We start from the raw sequence: 17,398 nt of genomic DNA on the forward strand, positions 1-17,398 counted from the left end.
AAGGTAATAATGTTGATGTAATGTATTTAGATTTCTGTGAGGCATTTGACTTGGTATCACATGACTTTGATGAAAACACTAGAATTATACAAAATTAACGTGGCACACATTAAATGGATTAAAAGCTGGCTAACTGATGGGTCTCAAAATGTAATTGTAAACAGGGAAACATCTATGAACAGGTGTGTTTCTAGTGGGGTCTGCAAAGATCTGTTCTTGGCCTTGTGCTACTTAACATTTTTATTAATGACCTGGAAGAAAATACAGTCACACAGCCTTAAAGATCGGAAGGGACCCATCATCATCATTAGCCTTATCTCCTTCACATTGTAGGCCACCGAACATTCCCGTCTCCCCCTCTCCCCCCCGGAAATAGGCCCCTAACCTCTGGTTGAGTTGCTGAAGTTCTCAAATCTTGATGTAAAGACTTCAAGTTAGAAAGACTCAAACATTTATTCTAGTTCAAACCGTCAAGTGATCATGCTCTGTGCTGTGGAGAAAGGCAAAAAAAAAACCCCAAGGTCTCTGCCAATATGACCTGGAGGAAAATTCCTTCCTGACCCCAAATATATGGTGAACAGTTAGACTCTGGGCAAGACCCACCCTCCAGTGTCCCATCTGTGGCCGTTGGGAATATTTGCTAGTAGCCGTCATGGATGGGCCATGTGGCACTGTAGGCAGACTCATCATACCATCCCCTCCATACATGCATCAAGCTCAGTCTTAGAACAAGTTATGGTGTTTTTTGCCTCTACTGCTCTCCGGGGAAAGGCTGTTTCAGAACTTCACTCCTCTGACAGTTAGAAATCTTCAGCTCATTTCAGGCCTAAATTTGTTGGTGGCTGGTTCATATCCATTTGTTCTAGTGCCATCATTGGCTCTTACCTTAAATAACTTCTCTTCTATTCCTTTTATAGAGTGCTGTTATATCTCCCCTCAGCCTTTGCTAGGTTAGGCAATGCAAGCCAAGCTCCTTAAGTCTCCTTTCATAATATAGTTTCTCCATTCCTCTAATCATTCCAGTAGTCCTGCTCTATACCTATTCCAGTTTTGAATTCATCTTTCTTAAACATGGTAGATCAGAACTGCACATAGTATTCCAGATTAGTTGTCATCAGTGCCTAGTATAATGGTAATCACACTTCCCTTTCTCTACTGGAAGTTCCTCACCTGATACATCCTAGGATTGCATTAGCCTTTTTCACAACCACATCACATTAGCAGCGCATAGTCATCCTGTGATTGACCAATATGCACCAGGTCTTTCTCCTCCTCTTTCGTTTCCAACTGATACATCCACAGTTTACAGCAAAAATTCTTGTTGTTCATCCATAAGTGCATGACCTTGCAATTTGCACTATTACATTTCATTCCATTTCTATTACTCCAGTTTTCAAGCTTGTCCAAATGTTCTTGTGCAATATTCTGGACATCCTCAATATTGGCAATACCTCCCAACTTTGTGTCATCTGCAAGTCTTATTAGCAAACTCCCACTTTTTGTGCCAGTGTTGTTAATGAAAATGTTGAATAAGATTAGTCCCAAGCCAAAGAGGAACTCTATTAGTAACCTCCCTCCTGCCTGACAGTTCACCTTTCAGCATGACCCATTGTAGGCTCCCCTATAACCAGTTCCTTACCCACCTTTGGAGTCTTGTATTAAGCCCCAACTTCTCCAATTTAACTAATAATTTCCCATGTGGAACTGTATCAGATGCCTTACTGAAATCCAGGTAAATTAGATCTACTGCATGTCCTTTGTCTAGAAAATCGGTTATTCTCTCAAAGAAGGAGATCAGGTTGGTCTGGCACGATCTACCTTTTGTAGTAAAACCATGCTGTAATTTATCCCAATTGCCATTTATCTCTATGTCCTTAACTGCTCTCACTTTCAGAAGTTGTTCTGAGACCTCGCATACAATTGAGATCGAACTAATGGATCAGTAGTTTCACAGATCACCTTTTTTCCCCTTTCTTAAATATAGGTACAGTATTTGCAATTCACCAGTCTTAAGTACAACCCCCAAATTAACAGAATCATTAAAATCCTTGCTATTGGGTTTGCAATTTTGTGTGCCAGTTCCTTTAATATTCTTGGGTAGAGATTATCTGGGTCTCCTGATTTAGTCCCATTAAGGTGTTTGAGTTTGGCTTCCACCTTGGATGTGGTCATTTCTGCTTCCATCTCCTTATTCCCATTATCCACTCTTCCACTGGCCCCCCCACACACACTTTCTGACCGTCGATATTCTTGTTCCTCCAGTTTGGTCTGTGGTCCTTACCCATGATTTTTTCCCCCTTGTTTGGGGTGCAGGCTTCAGATAGTTTTGCATCTTTGACTTAAAGAAATTCCAAACATTCTCTACATTCAGATCCTTGAGTTTTTCAGTCCCGTCCACTTCCTTGATTTCCTTAATTTTTTAAAGTTGATGCTGTTGAAATCAAGGACTCTAGTTGCAGATCTATTTTTGTTTATCCTTCCATTTAGTTTAAACTGAATTAAATCATAACTCGAACCAAGGTTGTCCTTTTCTTCAGTGATGTCCTCACTACTTACCAATACTAAATCTAAAATGGCATCACCACTTGTTGGTTCGGTTGACTATTTGCTGGCTTCTCTGCCACTGCTCCTACCATAAAATTGTCACTGATAAAGTTTGTGGATGACACAAAAACTGGGGGAAGTGATAAATAATGACAGAGCAATCTGGATCTCTTGTTAAAATGGGAGCAAGCAAACCATATGCATTTTAATATGTAAATGTAAAATAACATGCTAGCATGTAAATGTATAATCTAGGAACAAGGAATTTAGGCCATACTTATAGAATGGGGACTCTATCCTGGGAAGCACTGACTCTGAAAAAGATTTGCAGGATTTGTGGATAATCAGCTAAATATGAGCTGCCAGTGCTACACAGTGGCCAAAAGGACTAAGGCGATCCTCAGATGCATAAACAGAGGAATCTTGAGGAGGAGTAGAGAGGTTATTTTACTTTTGTATTTGGCACTGATGCAACTGCTGCTGGAATACTGTGTCCAGGTCTGGTGCTCACAAGTCAAGGAGGATGTTGAAAAATTGGAGAGGGTTCAGAGAAGAGCCACCAGAATGATTAAAGAATTAGAAAACCTCTTGCAGTGATAGACTCAAGGAGAGCGGCCCGTTTAGCTTAACAAAGAGAAGGTTAAGGATTTACTTGATTACAATCTGTAAGTACCTACATGGGGAACAACTATTTAATAACGGGCTCTCATTCTAGCAGAGAAAGGCAGAACATGATCCAGTGGGTGTGGAAGTTGAAGCTAGACACATTCAGACTGGAAATAAGGTGTAACTGTTTAACAGTGAGAGTAATTAGCCATTGGAACAATGTACCAAGGGTCATGGTGGATTCTCCATCACTGACTATTTTAAAATTAAGTTTGGATGTTTTTCTAAAACATAGGGATTGTTTGGGGAAAGTTCTCTGGCCTGTGCTATGCAGGAGGTTAGATTAGGTGATCGCAATGATCCTGTCTGGCCTTGGAATCTGTGAATCTAGCTCTCAGAGCTGTGTGGAACTAACCAGTTGCGTTCTGCTGGGGCCAGGCCAGACCTTTCTTTGCTGTTTGATTCACGTGGGCTTTCGCCCCTTGGGGTTTTGCTTTGACCCTTGGATACAAACAAACCCCAAAACGGAAAGTAAAACTCTACTAGCACCTCCATGTTATGCCTGATTTTGAGCAAAACCCAGTTTTGCAGGAATTTCACCCAAAGCCCTGACTTTGGCTTATGTTTGCTGAGAAGTTTGCAAACTTCGCCTGAGTTTGAGGTTGATAATGGAATTCGCAATCAGACAAATCCTTTTCTTTCTTCCTCTCTCAAGCTGTCTCTTGCTTTCCAGCCCTCTCTCTCTGCTCTATAAACTATACGGCCACATTTGTGTTTGCCTTGAATAGCAACAAGAAGAGAGAGTATAACCAACTAGATGGAGGAGGATGGGAGGGGGGAGTCCACTTCCAACAGACGCACAGGATTTGCAAGATGAAAGGCAGGCAGCAGGCCTGTGACAGATGTGAAGGGTGTAAAGAGCAAGGGTCAGCATGTGTGAAGAGTTCTGAGCTGGGAGATCTGATGCTGCATCGCTAAATAATAATAGAAATCTCTACCCAAGCTTGAAAATCCAGTGCTTGAGTTTGCTCTCCTATCAGTGCAGATCAGGGGTAACTGCTTTGAAATCAGTGGGGTTACTTCAGGCTTAGATGATTCTGTGCTGTTTGACAGGGCAAAATGAATGCAAGTTGCCCAGGCTTTTCCCAACCCAGATCAGAGCTTTGTTAGAAGTTGCTCATTTTTGCAGCCTGTCTTATTTAGTAAATTGAAATCTAAATCTGGAAAGAGAGATCCCGAGATGCTCAACCCAGAAAAAAACACCTTATGCGAAACCTCCATGCCCGAGGGTGACAGATAGGGTGAAGGGGATCCCCTACCCACCCTTATAATTTCACTAAGGCCATAATAATTGCATCAGACCCATTGAGGTCTTCTGCTTCTGTCCCTGCTAAACAGCTACTCATTCCTTGCCCCTGGTGTTTTATGAAGTCAAAGCTACAGCTTTTATTGCTGTAATCTTAGCATCTCCGATGCTCCTATAATCTTTTTGTCTGCAGTTGTGAGGCCAGGGAAATGGAACCCTGGAGCAGGTTTCCTAAGGTGTTGAATGGGAGGCAGAGACAAGAAATTGGACATGGAATTAATAAATATGCTTCTGAGCATGATTTGATGGCTGGAACAACATGGACCAAGCTAAAGACCAAACAACCTCCTCACCCCCAACTGACAAGGAACCAGACTCCCTTTCCTGAGCCAGGCGTATGGGAAGCACACACGAGTTATATTCTCTCATTAGGAACAAGGACCTCAATAGTCCTATACCTTGGATATGTGATTACTGCAGAGAGAGTGCAGTGTTGCTTTCACCTGTTTCTTAGAGCTAGAATTAAAGCAGATGCCCCTACTCCCGCAAAGCACATAAATCCATCCCAATCCAGTTGAAGTGCAAACTTGAATCCATCCTTATTCAACAGAGCACTTAACCCTGGGCTTAAGTCCCGCTGACTTCACTGCTCACGCTTATGCACTTTCTGGCCTGATTCAAAGCCTGTTCAAGTCAGCACACTCCCGTCGAGTCCAGTGGGCTTTGGATTAGGCCATTGGTGTAACTGGAAGGACTTCAAGTACGTTGCTTAAGTGCTTTGCTGAATCAAGGCCAGATGGAATGGGAGAGGGAGAGACGATGTCCGTCGTTAGACGAATGTGCATTAGGCTCTCACCGTGCGCGTTCTTTGCAGACGGATTTGCTTAGCACTCTCAGCAACCTGTGTCTACAGAGGCTGGTTTTTCACAGGCAGATGAGGTGGTGAGGTGTTTTGCCTGTAACTTCCTGGAAAACTTGGGCCCCCAGTGGTTGGGAATTATTTTTCATCCTATTGGCCCGATGAAACAGTGGACGCTGCCATCCTCTGTAAGCTGCCAGGCGAAAGTGATACTTACAGGGTGCCCCTGGGGCTGCAGGGAAAAGATCCTAGCATAGCCAATTCAGATCAGGGTGGACACTGTCCACTCTGAGGATGGCCTCTGCCCACTCTGAGGACAGCACTGGAAGAAATGATCTAAATTTAGCTGCCCGTCATGGTCTAAATTTAGGATGTTGTTCATCTGGAATCCACTGCTCCAGCTCGTCACCAGGCAGAGTGACAGAATATGTACAATTAATTTCTGAGGTGGGAAATAGCTAATAATTTATTTACAGCTAGGACAGGGAAGCGGGGAGGGGGCTTGATAGAGGGTTTTCTGAATGCAATGTCAGTGCCGTTCAGCTTCCCGTGAGCTCGCCCTATTAGCTGAGACAACGTCTTGCCACCCCCCTTGGCCTATCAGTGTGGGTGCGTGCAGGAGAGAGGAGTTTTCTCGTCACTGCACAGGTCACCCACCGGGCTCTAATTGACTGCACAGCAAAGCCTGTGGTGGGCTCCCACCAGGGCCGGTGTGTGCGCAGCATGGCTCATCGCAGCAGCATGCATTTGGGGATAGTGGCGGTGGGTGGGCTAAGGTCAGAGGAGCATGCTAGACGTGCATGGCTGGTGATGTGACCGAGCGTGTCTCTGAGCTCTACGAGGTGTCATGTGCGGCAAGTGTCACTTACCTCTTTTTTTGTTTGTTTAACAGGATACACACCCACTGGGATTTAAACATCTCCTTCCGAGAGACCTCTTGCAGGTACCATTTTGGGGCACCCTCTTTGTATGGTAGGCTAAGAGTTTATGATACACATTACTTGCCTATGGATGCAGTTAGAAATGAAATACCATTCCTGCATGTTTTCCGTCTGTCTGTCTGTCTGTCTTTCCTTCTTCGAGAAGAAAAATCAGTGAATCTTATAAAAGGATGCACTTACTGTTATCTAAAGATGGGGGTTTTTTTCAGCTCTACTTTTTCAAAGCATGGAAAACCACTGTGCCCCTAACTGGCGCTAATCAGTGGGCGGTGGGTGTGTAGATGCCTGTGCAATATCGTTAAGACCCTGATCCTGCAAGCGGTTCTGCACGTGGGTAGCTCCATTGGAACCTCTGGGCCGTTCACCTGCATAATGCTAAGCATGCGTTTAAGGGAGTGTGGGATCAAAGGCTAAAGCTGCGAGAGTGACTTGATGGCTCTTACAATTACCTTTAATTTTAAATGTCTACATTCGTGGGGGGAATTTAGACATTTAAAATCACCTTAAAAGAGAAGCATTTTCAAAAAAAGAATAAAATAAGAGAAAAGCCTTAACTGAGAGAGAACGTAGGAATTGCCATTCCAGTTTGGATCATTCATCTTTTAAGTCTGGTATCCTGCAGTGATCAATACTGGAAAAAGGTCAAAATCTGCACAGTGTCAATAGCCTGTTATTACAATGCTTTGCACAAATGGGAAAAATTCCTTCCTGTCCCTTACAGGGATCAGTTGATGCCCTGAAGCATGAGATTTGACTATCCTTTATGTTCGTATGTACACTATAACTGCAAGTGTTACTGCTGCTCATGAAATTATCCAGCCCTTGTAAAAGTCTAGCCGCAGTATTTACCTTTATAGAGAAGAGAGGAATGCATGTTCTAACTTCTGTTTTATATGAAACTCACTATTTGTCAGTGAAGTACTTGAACCAGGCATATGATGTTTGTTTTCTGGAGGAGAGATAAATCATTACACATGGCTAATAAAGAACAGGTGGTTCCCATGAAACTTCTTGGTATGGGAAACCTGAAGGAAGTGTCACTTCTACAGAAGGATGTTGCTGGGCCCAAACAGAGTGGGCCAGATTCTGATCCTGGTTGCCCTGGATAATTGATTGAAATTGATGGAGTTACTCCAGATTTACACTGTTAAGGCTGCAGTCAAAATCTGGCCTAGAGGATCTCACATTTTATAGCATGCAAATTAATTAGCTTTCAATTAACAACCCAGCAACAGTTTCTGATGCTCTGTGCAGAATTCCTGTTCAGTTCTAGAACTAGGTGAACAATGGGAAAATATTATTATGATTTTAGTTGCAATACTGTCCATTATGTGCTAGGTGCTTTCCAAGGAGGGCCCATGATTTCCGGAGCTCAGAATCTAAGGACAAGCAAGGGCATTTAATTGAATAATTTATCTGATGAGTTTTCGACTAGCACTGTATGACTGTCTCGCTGCATCCTGATGTAGTACTTACCCAAGAGAACATAAGGTAGCAGCTCTAGAAAACATGTAAATTTCAATATTGCAGCTGATCTGGGTTGTTCTCTCTTTATAAGCCTCAGAATGTTTCATGAAAAGTAAATATCAGTGGCAGCAGGCGAGTGTATTAGAAATAACTTCCAACTCTATCACCTGCCCTTCAAACACAAATCAGACAACGTCTGCTTCCTGGCTGTGAGCCCCCCATAAAATCTTGTGTGGAGTGGCAGGGAGGCAAGAGGACCTTAGGAGAAAGATTGTATTTTTGACACCCTCTGCCCCCGCCCCCCACCAAAACTCCTGAACTTTAAATCAGACAGTTTGGGCTGTTTTATTGGAGGTATTTGTGTGAAGGTTCTCAGCTAAATTATAAACCATGGAGTGAGATCTTTGTTGTTTTATTATTTTTATTTATTTTCTTGGTCCCTGATTTGATTCAGCAAAGCATTTAGGTACACACATAAGTCCATCCCTATTCAACCAAGCATTTAAGCATGTGCTTAAGTTCTTGGCTGAATGGAGGCCTGGGCATCCTCATTTGGAGCATTGAAGGCACTGTGGAGTGAGGTGTGAAATTTGTGCTGATTCACACCCCATTAGGAGCCATTGAAAGCAGTGGGCTTAATTGGGGTTTAAATCTGTGCAGCATTCAGCCCAAGCGTGGGAAAATTTCATTCTTAAAATGTTAAGAGTACAAAACCACAGCCCAAATCAGGAGATTCTAAGACCCGGTCTTGCAAGCTCACCTCAGTCAGATCATTGACACCATTAGGAGTTCCATGTCCAGACAACTTTCAGGATAAGGTCCCTATGTTGTTGCTTTAAGGTTATGGGACTTGAAAATTCAAATGAATGGATTCCTTCCCGGCAGACCTTTGCATGATAAATTTCAGCCTGGAGTGAAATTTTATGGCCCAGTTATAAGCTCCTAAAAAGACCGGAGGTTTCTAATGAAAGTGCTTATACAAGCCTTAACTAATAGCCATGTGAACAATCAGTCTGGAGTTTAATAGCGGTGACTAAAGGTGCACACACCTTTTGAAAATTCAAATTCCCACCTTTTAAAAATATTATTTTTGAAACTGCAATGCCAAGGCTGAAATAAAGGTTTAATTTTTATGTCTGTGAGCAGATTTCTCTGTCTTCCCCCATTTAACTGTTTATTTCCTGTAGCTCTTTCCTCACAACTTAGTTCCAACATTTGGACAGTCCTTTTCCACAGTACTCTGAGAACTCAGTCCATTGCATGCCCACTATCATTGTGACTTGGCAGTTATCTGGTAAGAAACAAGTTTTGCAAAAAGCAAATCAAACATCTGCTCCAGTTACCTCAAGAATTGGCCAGTCCTAATGTTCCAGCAAAAAGCAGCCAGTTCCCTGTAATGCAGCAAACTAATTGTGCAACCAACTGATGCCCTGAAACATGAGATTTGTGGATTCTTAACACTCGTTTACTAGTAAGAAACATTTAAAGGGACAATGCTTAGCAAAAAGGGGCAGAATTTGGCTTAACATCTGGTTGGGAATTCTTTTGTATTCCAACTGGGTGTTCACTGTAATTGCTTAATTGTTTATGTAGGCCCTACACAAAGCAATGTTCTATCCTTCTGGTGACACAACGGCCTCAGCTAAGTGACCTGAGCTGGTGACCTGGCCCCATATAACAAATAGATATAATGGTCAATAATTTAGCTAAATCACATTCTGATTTCTTGAAGTGTAGCCTCTGCATGAGATTTCAATGAGTTTTGACTATGTGGGTAGTCTGTTATTCCATTATTAAGCTAATCTGAGACAAAGCAGGCCTGACGCTGACAGCTAGTAAATTTCTTCAAGGAGCCAATTTAAAATTAATTTTAATTCAAATTAATTAACATATTTATTTGTAAATTCCATTCTGTACTCAAGCTATAAGTGCTGTAATTTGGGGGAATAACAAAGAGGTAGAATCCCTGGTTTAAGTACAAACCCAACTCAGCCTTAACTGTAGAACCCTGACCGATGCCTCCATAATAGACTCGACCTGGCCAGGTGAACACTCAGGTGTCCATTGTGAAATCAGAGGTAACTCAGCCAATCACCCCTCTTCCTCTACAGCCAATTTGCATGCTACCGTTCGATTGGCTCTAGAGAGTCAATGGTCTGACTCCTTAAAGGCTCCTTGGCAACATACTAGCTTGGGCATTGGTACTTGGAAAGGTTTCCCCTGGCACTGCCATTTTGGCTTCGGTCTGGGCTGAAGCACAGAGAAGCTGAGGTAGGAGTGAACAGGGCTCTTCCCCTCACCACCCGTGCTGCAGCCCCTCTCAGTTCCCTGTCACTGCTTCCCTCTGCCCCTACCCCACGTTCCCACTGCCTCCCCCATCAGCCCCTCAAATCCCTGCTCACCCTCATGCCTGTCTGCTTTCCCCTCTGCACCCTGCTGCTTTCTGCCATTGGAGGAAGCTGCAGGGGCGACGTTGACTTCTGCCGGCGTCTGTTGCTCTCTCAGACTCCAGCTGAAGTCGCTGTCCCCCTCAGTCTGCTGACCCCTGCCGACTGTGGGTGCTCAGCACCTCTGCAAATCAGGCCCCCAATTTTCAGCTTCGGCCTCCAGTTCAGATGTAGATGACAGTGGGTGCAAATTTGAGCCTGTCATCTAGGTCACGTAGATATTTAACGCCCCTGATTTGCCAGGGCAGAAAAGAAACTTGCGTCTGTTTAAGCGACCTAAATTGCCTTACAACTCTGTGAAATATATGGCGCCACTGGACTACATGATGGGGCGGCATAAAGGTTTTACTGACCCTTGTTCGAGGTGACACACATAACTCACTACTCATGAGTTATGCAGGTCATCCCAGACTCCTGCTGCGATACCTTTATGCTGCACCGCACTGTCATGTGGTTCTCTCCCCCACTCTTTTCAATCAAAAGGGTGTTGCCTTCTGACTTGCCCTGCCTCTCTGTCAAAAGGTTGCCTTTGATCTTCCTTTCCAAGTCGTCAGAGGTTGCCTGGATTTGTTGGAGTCTGGTCACCTTACAGTCGCTGTCTGTGTTGCCCTTGATGAAAGGAGGTTTAATTGGGTACATACAGGTCTGCACACAGGCACCAAAAGATCAACATTGGGAACTGCCCTGAAAAGGGAGATTAAGATCTCTCCGAGGGCCTGCCAGGTGCTCCTTTTTCTTTTATGCTTTGAAGTTAATGTGATGGCCAGGGCTGGTGTTTTAGCAAAGTTCCCAAGTGCCTCTGTTGAAAACAATGGGCTCCGTACAGTAACGTGCCCTTGCACAGATGTGGTGTTCTCGCGGACGCTTTTCTAAAACGCCTTAAAATTGTTCAGCAAACCAGGCACTTTCCTTTTATTTTGAGAAAAGCCTGTCAGGTTTCACAGTAACAAGCAGGCTCTTGGGGCCCATCTTTGCCGGGAGCTGAGCAATTCAGACAAGGAGCTGAGTGCTCTCACCTCCCCCTGATTTCAGCGGGAGCCAGGTGCACCCTTGTCCGGATTAGGCTCCTCATGCTGAAGCGCATCATAAAGAGTGGGCTGTATGCGTGAAAGTGCCAGGTGGAGGGTGTTTCCCACCTGTATGATGCTGTTCTGTTTCTCTGGGTATGTCTACACTATGAAATTAGGTCGTTTTTATAGAGTCGATTGTGTATGTCCCCAGTAAGTGCATTAAGTCGGCAGAGTGCGTCCTCACTACCGTGGCTAGCATCGACTTACGGAGCGGTTCACTGTGAGTAGCTATCCCACAGTTCCCGCAGTCTCCTCTGCCCATTGGAATTCTGGGTTAAGCTCCCAGTGCCTGATGGGGCAAAAATATTGTCCGCGAGTGGTTATGGATGGAGCTGGGTGAGAAGGTAGAGAGAGGCCAGGAATGAGAACACCTTCCTTTAATGCTGTTCAGTGTTACAGCCAGCAGATAAACTTGACGCTCATCCCAGGACCTCTAAACACTTTACACACAGTGAAGCCTGCCTGCTTTGTGAGGAAGGTGTTGGTATATGTCGTACTCTTAAGTATGGAGAGATTGAGACAAAATGGAGGTTAAGTGACTTGTCTGAGGGAACCCAGGAGTTCTGCTGCTCATCCTGGGCTCAAGCCGTCAGACCACACCATGAACAAAATGCAGAAAATGTATTGAAGGCACCTTGAAGATCTGCTGTGGGAAAGAGGTGAAAGAATGAAGAGGCTGGAGAGAGGAATGAATCACTTTGCTTTAGCTGAATGGGGCATGCGCCTCAGGAGCTCGTATGTATGGAAAATCCACTCAGACCAACAGAGTGATGGGACCTACCAAGCAAACTGGCCTTCCCAGTGGAGAATTTCTTCTGGATGCATCGGATATGAAAGAGCCACAAAGTCTTATAAGGAAAGCAAAGGCCCCTGCTACCCGGAGCAAGTAACTGTATTTAAAACCACCTTTTAAACGTGGTAGGTCTGATCAGCCATTCTGGACTGGACCAAGGCAGATTAGAATGTGCTTTAGACCACACATGGACCTAGCTCAGAACCTTGGTTTGTTTGTATTTTTGTTTAAATCCGGCTGTACCATAGTTTTGGCCTCATCCACATGAATCTGCCAAATGCTGCTGTATCCTGTTCAGCAAGGACTGAGCTTAAGCGGTGCATAACCTGGATTGTTGAATGCATTTGTTTGCTCTGTGTAGATGGGGCCACCCACGTTTAAAAAAGAAAGAAAGAAAATTGTGCTGACGGAAGAATAAAGAAGGCTATTTGAAGAAGTTGTTAAATTGGGGCACAGTGAAGAATATGTGAGAAGAGAAATAGAACTAGCTGATTTTGCTTATTCCCCTGGAAGATGCACAGTGAAAACGAAAGTAGTAAAGGGGGAAAGAAGAAGGGAAGAGAGGGGAAAATAAAAAGCATAAAGCAGACAGCTACATGCATCTCAAGGATGCCGCTGAAGCAGCAGAAAGTATCATTGTATGATGCAGGTAATGTTATCAGGCATCAAAGTATAACACTATGTTGCCCTTTAAAGCATTAATATAGGAAGGTTTGGTATTTGCTGGTGACCTGCAATGCTTTAATCTAGGAAACCCAGGGTAGGGATTCAGGGGGCTTTGAGCTGATGGAGGATGGGTACGACCCTTTAAAGTCTTCCAGTCATCAGCATCTGCTGCTAACTGATCCAGTGGTCATTGGATTTAGACCATGCAGTTGCAGCAGAAAAGGCCAAGCGCTGGCAAATTAGGCAAAGTAGCAAGAGTGCCTAGGAATAGGTTGATGTGTGCACAAGGAGGGGAGCCAGGATCTGCTCATGTCTAACCCCAGCTCTCACATGGACTCCCTCTGTGGTCTCAAGCAAGTCACCTAACCTGTGCCTCGATTTCCCCATCAGTAAAATGGGGCTGGTTCGGAGTTTAATTAACTACATGAAGGTGGACTTGAAGATGAGGCTTACTTAAGTAATAAGAGTCAAATCTTGCCCTTATGGTTGGGATCAGGGCGGTGTGAAGTGGAGAGATGCTGGCTAAGTTTAAGTCCCCAGAGCCAAGCTGCTACTCCCAAGCAGCATGGCTCAGGGTGACTGGGGCAGGGGGTGCATGCAGTGGGATTCACACGGCTCTTGCTTTAAAATGGAGTGCTGTACACCCCCCACCCCCCATGCTGCATCATATACCGGGAGGACTGGGTACCTGACCATACTCCACCAGTGGCAGATACGATGGTGGGACAGTAACCGTGGAATGCTAGATTGCAATCCTGCCCTGCTGCTGCATTGTAGACTCTGAATTTAAGGCCAAAAGGGATGAGCAGATCATCTAGTTTGACCTCTAGCATATCACTGGCCATTAAATGTCACTCAGTTACCCCTGTGCGGGAGCCCAGTGACTTGCATTTGGATAAAGCAGCTCTCCCAGAAAAGGCTTCCAGCCTTGGATTAGGAGCCAAGAGAATCCAGCACTTTGTATTTTGCTCCTGTGGTTAATCACCCTCACTGTTAAATGTGTGTGCCCGGTTTGTTCATCGTGAAGGGGGTGCCGTGAGATGGGGAAAGCACCCGGGGAACACACGGTAGATTTGTCCTTTACAGCTGCATTCTGCTGCTCTTGGTTATACAGACATGACTCTGGAATGGGTCCCTTGACTCCATGGGCTCTGGAAGGACTGCAAAAGGGTGGGGGGAGCAACCAAAACAGGCCAAACTTGAGTGGTGTTGCAACCCCATGCGCCAGAGTGCAGTGCTCACTCAGATATGGCCTAGCTGCCCCTCCATCCTGCCAGCAGGGAAGGAGCTCCACTGTTACGCTGCCCAGCTCTGGTCCTGGCCCCTCCCCCCTTGGTGCTCCCAGCCAAGTTCAGGTTCTCAAAAGTGAGGGGCAATAGCTCTGTGACTTCCCTGTCTTCAGCCCCTGTGAGTGACTCCTGATTTACACCAGCGTCACGGAGCCCATGATAGTTATAAGCGGCTGTGAAGGTGGGATGTGACACACACATGCAGGGTATCAGTGGAACAGTACAGCAATGAAAACTCAAGGAAGGGAAGATAAAAGAAAAAATGTGGCTTGAGTAATTGGCGTTCCCATTGCAATGTGATGGGGGCTCACTTCTGCCTGTGGGAATTCTGTAATACTCCTCTTGGAGGAAGTATAAAGGGCCCTCACCTCTGTAACTATTGCAGGTTGCTAAAGCCTTGTACCAGGACCTGCTTCCTGATGGCAAAGCCAAAATAAACAAGGAAACTCCTGGCTCACAAAACCCCTTGTTGGCGGTCAGGAGGGAAGAGACTTTCTAGACGGGCAAACAGTTTGTTCGATGACATACCTGTTTGGTTTCAGACAATAGTTGCCAACTGAGTAATAAACGGACCTTTTCTTTTGTTTAACTGGAAAAAAAAGAAAGAAAGGAACCCAAATCCGAGTAGCTTATAGGCTTTAACAAGAACGTTCTGAGTTGGAGAGAAGAGCGGTTCGTAGGGTTCGGCCAAGGGGCAGAACTGCCGGGGCTTACAATTGTTGCAGATAAATCTGAGCAGCTTGTGCTGTGTTTGTATTGATCCACCCACGAAGCATGTGTGTGAAGATCAAGAATGTAGACATCATTGGGATGCACTGGGAGGAGCTGCTATGCACTTGTCATGAGCCCAGCTTTTGCTTCAGCTACTTCACGAGGCACTTCAGGTGGAAACGGGACTGGCTTTTGGTTCTTGGCTAGAGTGCCTGTGGCCCTTGGGTCACTTCATTTCATTGGTGGCTCAGAAACCCAGAAAAGACGCATAGTGGGAAGGAATGAACAATCACTCTAGCTTGTCTGGAATATTTTCTTTAAGGCCGTGCAGGGAGGGAGACCCCTTTTCTGTTTGACCTCCTAATGGTGAGAGCTGTTAGGTTCTGGAGTATTATCCCAAGGCTGGAGGTCTGAGTCATGGAAAAATAGTCTGGGAAGAGTGCTAGAAAATATACTGCAAAGAACAATTCTGCACTGGTTCCTCGCCGGGCTGAGCTAGAATGAGCTGCTAGGTAGCCTTTTCCACTTCTTACTTTGCTGATTCGTGGACACTGCATACGTGCTCCTTAGTGGCCAAAGATGATTCTAGAGGTTAAGAGCAGAAATGCTCCTAAAATCCCTATCAGGGGGATGTCTTGCGTGAGGCTCCTTGGAGACCATATCAGTGGGTGAACTTTGATCTGCAGCTGCAACGTGCGAGAGCCTTAACCCTGGTCTATTTAGGAACCTCTGCTGCTGAGCTTCAATGTGCTGTTTGCTATTAAAGCTGTTTCTGTGCCTTATTCAGGATTTGGAATTACCAAGGAGTCTTGCACAGCACAGTTACTCGGGTAGGTCTTGTGTTATCCATGGCCTTGTTTCCATGGATTTTTGGGTGAACAAACAGAATGTGTGTTTGTGAATAGTGCACGTCTATGCCCCCCAGCATGTACATTGCCCTCTTACTGTAATTCCCAGTATATCATAAAAGCGGAGCTAATGGCCCTGTGCAGCGGAGTTGGGAGGAATCTTGGGGAGCTGTAGATTTGAAGACCTCTTGAGAGCTTGTGGGATCTTACTGGAATGTGCATCATCTTGGCTGAAATTTTGGGAGCACATTCTCAGGAGACTTCAGCTGCACACAGACAGGGAACAGAGAATTGGCTCCTTCTGGTTGTGGGTCGAATCTGCTTTTGGATCGGGAGATTCAGCCTGACTTCCCCTGCTGAAATTTGGAAGGATTCAAATTTGAGCTTCTGGCTTTCTTATCTTTAATAATTGATATTTGGAGGATTCATGCTGGGTCTCATGTTCAGTCCCTGAGTTTCATTTTCTAACCCTATCCCTTAACGGTGCCCGTTTCAAATCGCCTATTGTTCCAGGGTTTCTGCAACTCAAAGTAGCGATGTAATGGGCTGAGGATTTAGCGGTGAAGTATTTTATTGATTGGCTGAGTGAGGCGAGGTCCGGCCCTCAACACAATGGCATTTCTCTGACTGTCTGCCTGGAGTGCGATAACTTTGGAATGCTGCATCCGATCAATGCCAAAATTTGAAGGAATATTCTGCACCTCAGTGGGCACAAGCCTGTTGATTTTGGTGCACATGGGAATTCCGGAAAAGCCTGATTTAGAGTTAATATAGGAGTCTCCAGGCTGGCTGGTGCTGCAGGCTGGGGAATCTTTATGCTGCCCCCTATTGCTGCCTCTGTATATCAGAGGCAGCAGCTTGATACTGTCTGGGGAGATTGTAAGTATCGCAGACTTTTAACAGAAATAAGAGAACCTTGCAAGGAGAGTTTGCATGGGGGGGAACAGGGTCTTGTGGTTGGGAGGGGACATGGAGGAGGAGAGGAGACAAAGCATGGACCTGAAGCCGGGGGAAGCGCGTGGGTGGAGGTCAAAGCAAAGGACCCGGAAGGAATCGGGGGCGGGGGTGAGGAGTAGTACTGGTGAGGGAAAGCAGGATGCCAGAGTGAAGATAGGGATGGGAAAGCAGGGGGGCTGTGGAGGGGAGCAGGAACCTGGTGGGGGAACAGGTAATGGGGTGGCACGCACAGTCCCTGGTATGTGGGAGAGAGGGAAATGGGACACTCTGCCAGGGGAGCCAGGGGGAAATGGGGGTGCATACAGACACCTTGCATGGGGGTAGGGGAGAAAGGAGTGAATGGGGTGCACACAGAGCCCTTGTGCTGGGTGGGTGAACAGGGGACAGTGGTAGGTGGTGAGGGATGTATACAGGTCACAGAGCCCCTGGCATGAGGGAGCGGGTGGCAGTCCCTGAAATAGCAGAGGATTGGGGAGTGGCACCGAGGGGGAAGGGAGGGGTGCAGAGAACCCTGGGTGTGCACAATGTGCTCGGCCTACAGAAAGTATGAAGCCTGCACCCCTCAAGTTGTGCTCCTACAGGAAGCTCGCAGACCTAAGATGGCGCTGCCATCCCATAATTTCTAAGGCGGACTGCTGAGGCCGGCTGTTTATTCTCTGAGAAGCCACCCGGGATCCTGCTCAGAAGGAGGGAGTTTGAGTGATGGCTGTTAGTGTTGATGCTCTTTGTGTTGCAGTATCATCAGAGGCCCCAGTGAGGGGCTGCACTGCTCACCAGGGTGGGCTTCAGCTCCTCTATTTTTTTGTGTTAGTGGCCATGTTGGCTGTGGTCAGGGAATGATCGATGACGCAAGGCTTGATGGATGTTCGGAGGGAAGATGTATGGGAGGTTGTA

At 45.6% G+C, this 17,398-nt stretch overlaps 1 protein-coding gene across 5 annotated transcripts in view; it reads left to right on the forward strand.

Annotated features, from left to right (window-relative positions):
- Positions 1 to 17,398, forward strand: part of SAMD11 (sterile alpha motif domain containing 11) — a 180,310-nt gene that overhangs the window by 70,397 nt on the left and 92,515 nt on the right. For all 5 annotated transcript variants that reach the window (XM_039509263.1, XM_039509264.1, XM_039509265.1 and 2 more), the window contains exon 4: positions 6,208 to 6,258. In XM_039509263.1, coding sequence (XP_039365197.1) covers positions 6,208 to 6,258 — 51 coding nt within the window. The remainder of the gene's footprint in view (positions 1 to 6,207; positions 6,259 to 17,398) is intronic.

Source organism: Mauremys reevesii, linkage group 21 (assembly GCF_016161935.1).
Source record: "Mauremys reevesii isolate NIE-2019 linkage group 21, ASM1616193v1, whole genome shotgun sequence".
In the NCBI taxonomy this organism is placed as follows: domain Eukaryota; kingdom Metazoa; phylum Chordata; order Testudines; family Geoemydidae; genus Mauremys; species Mauremys reevesii.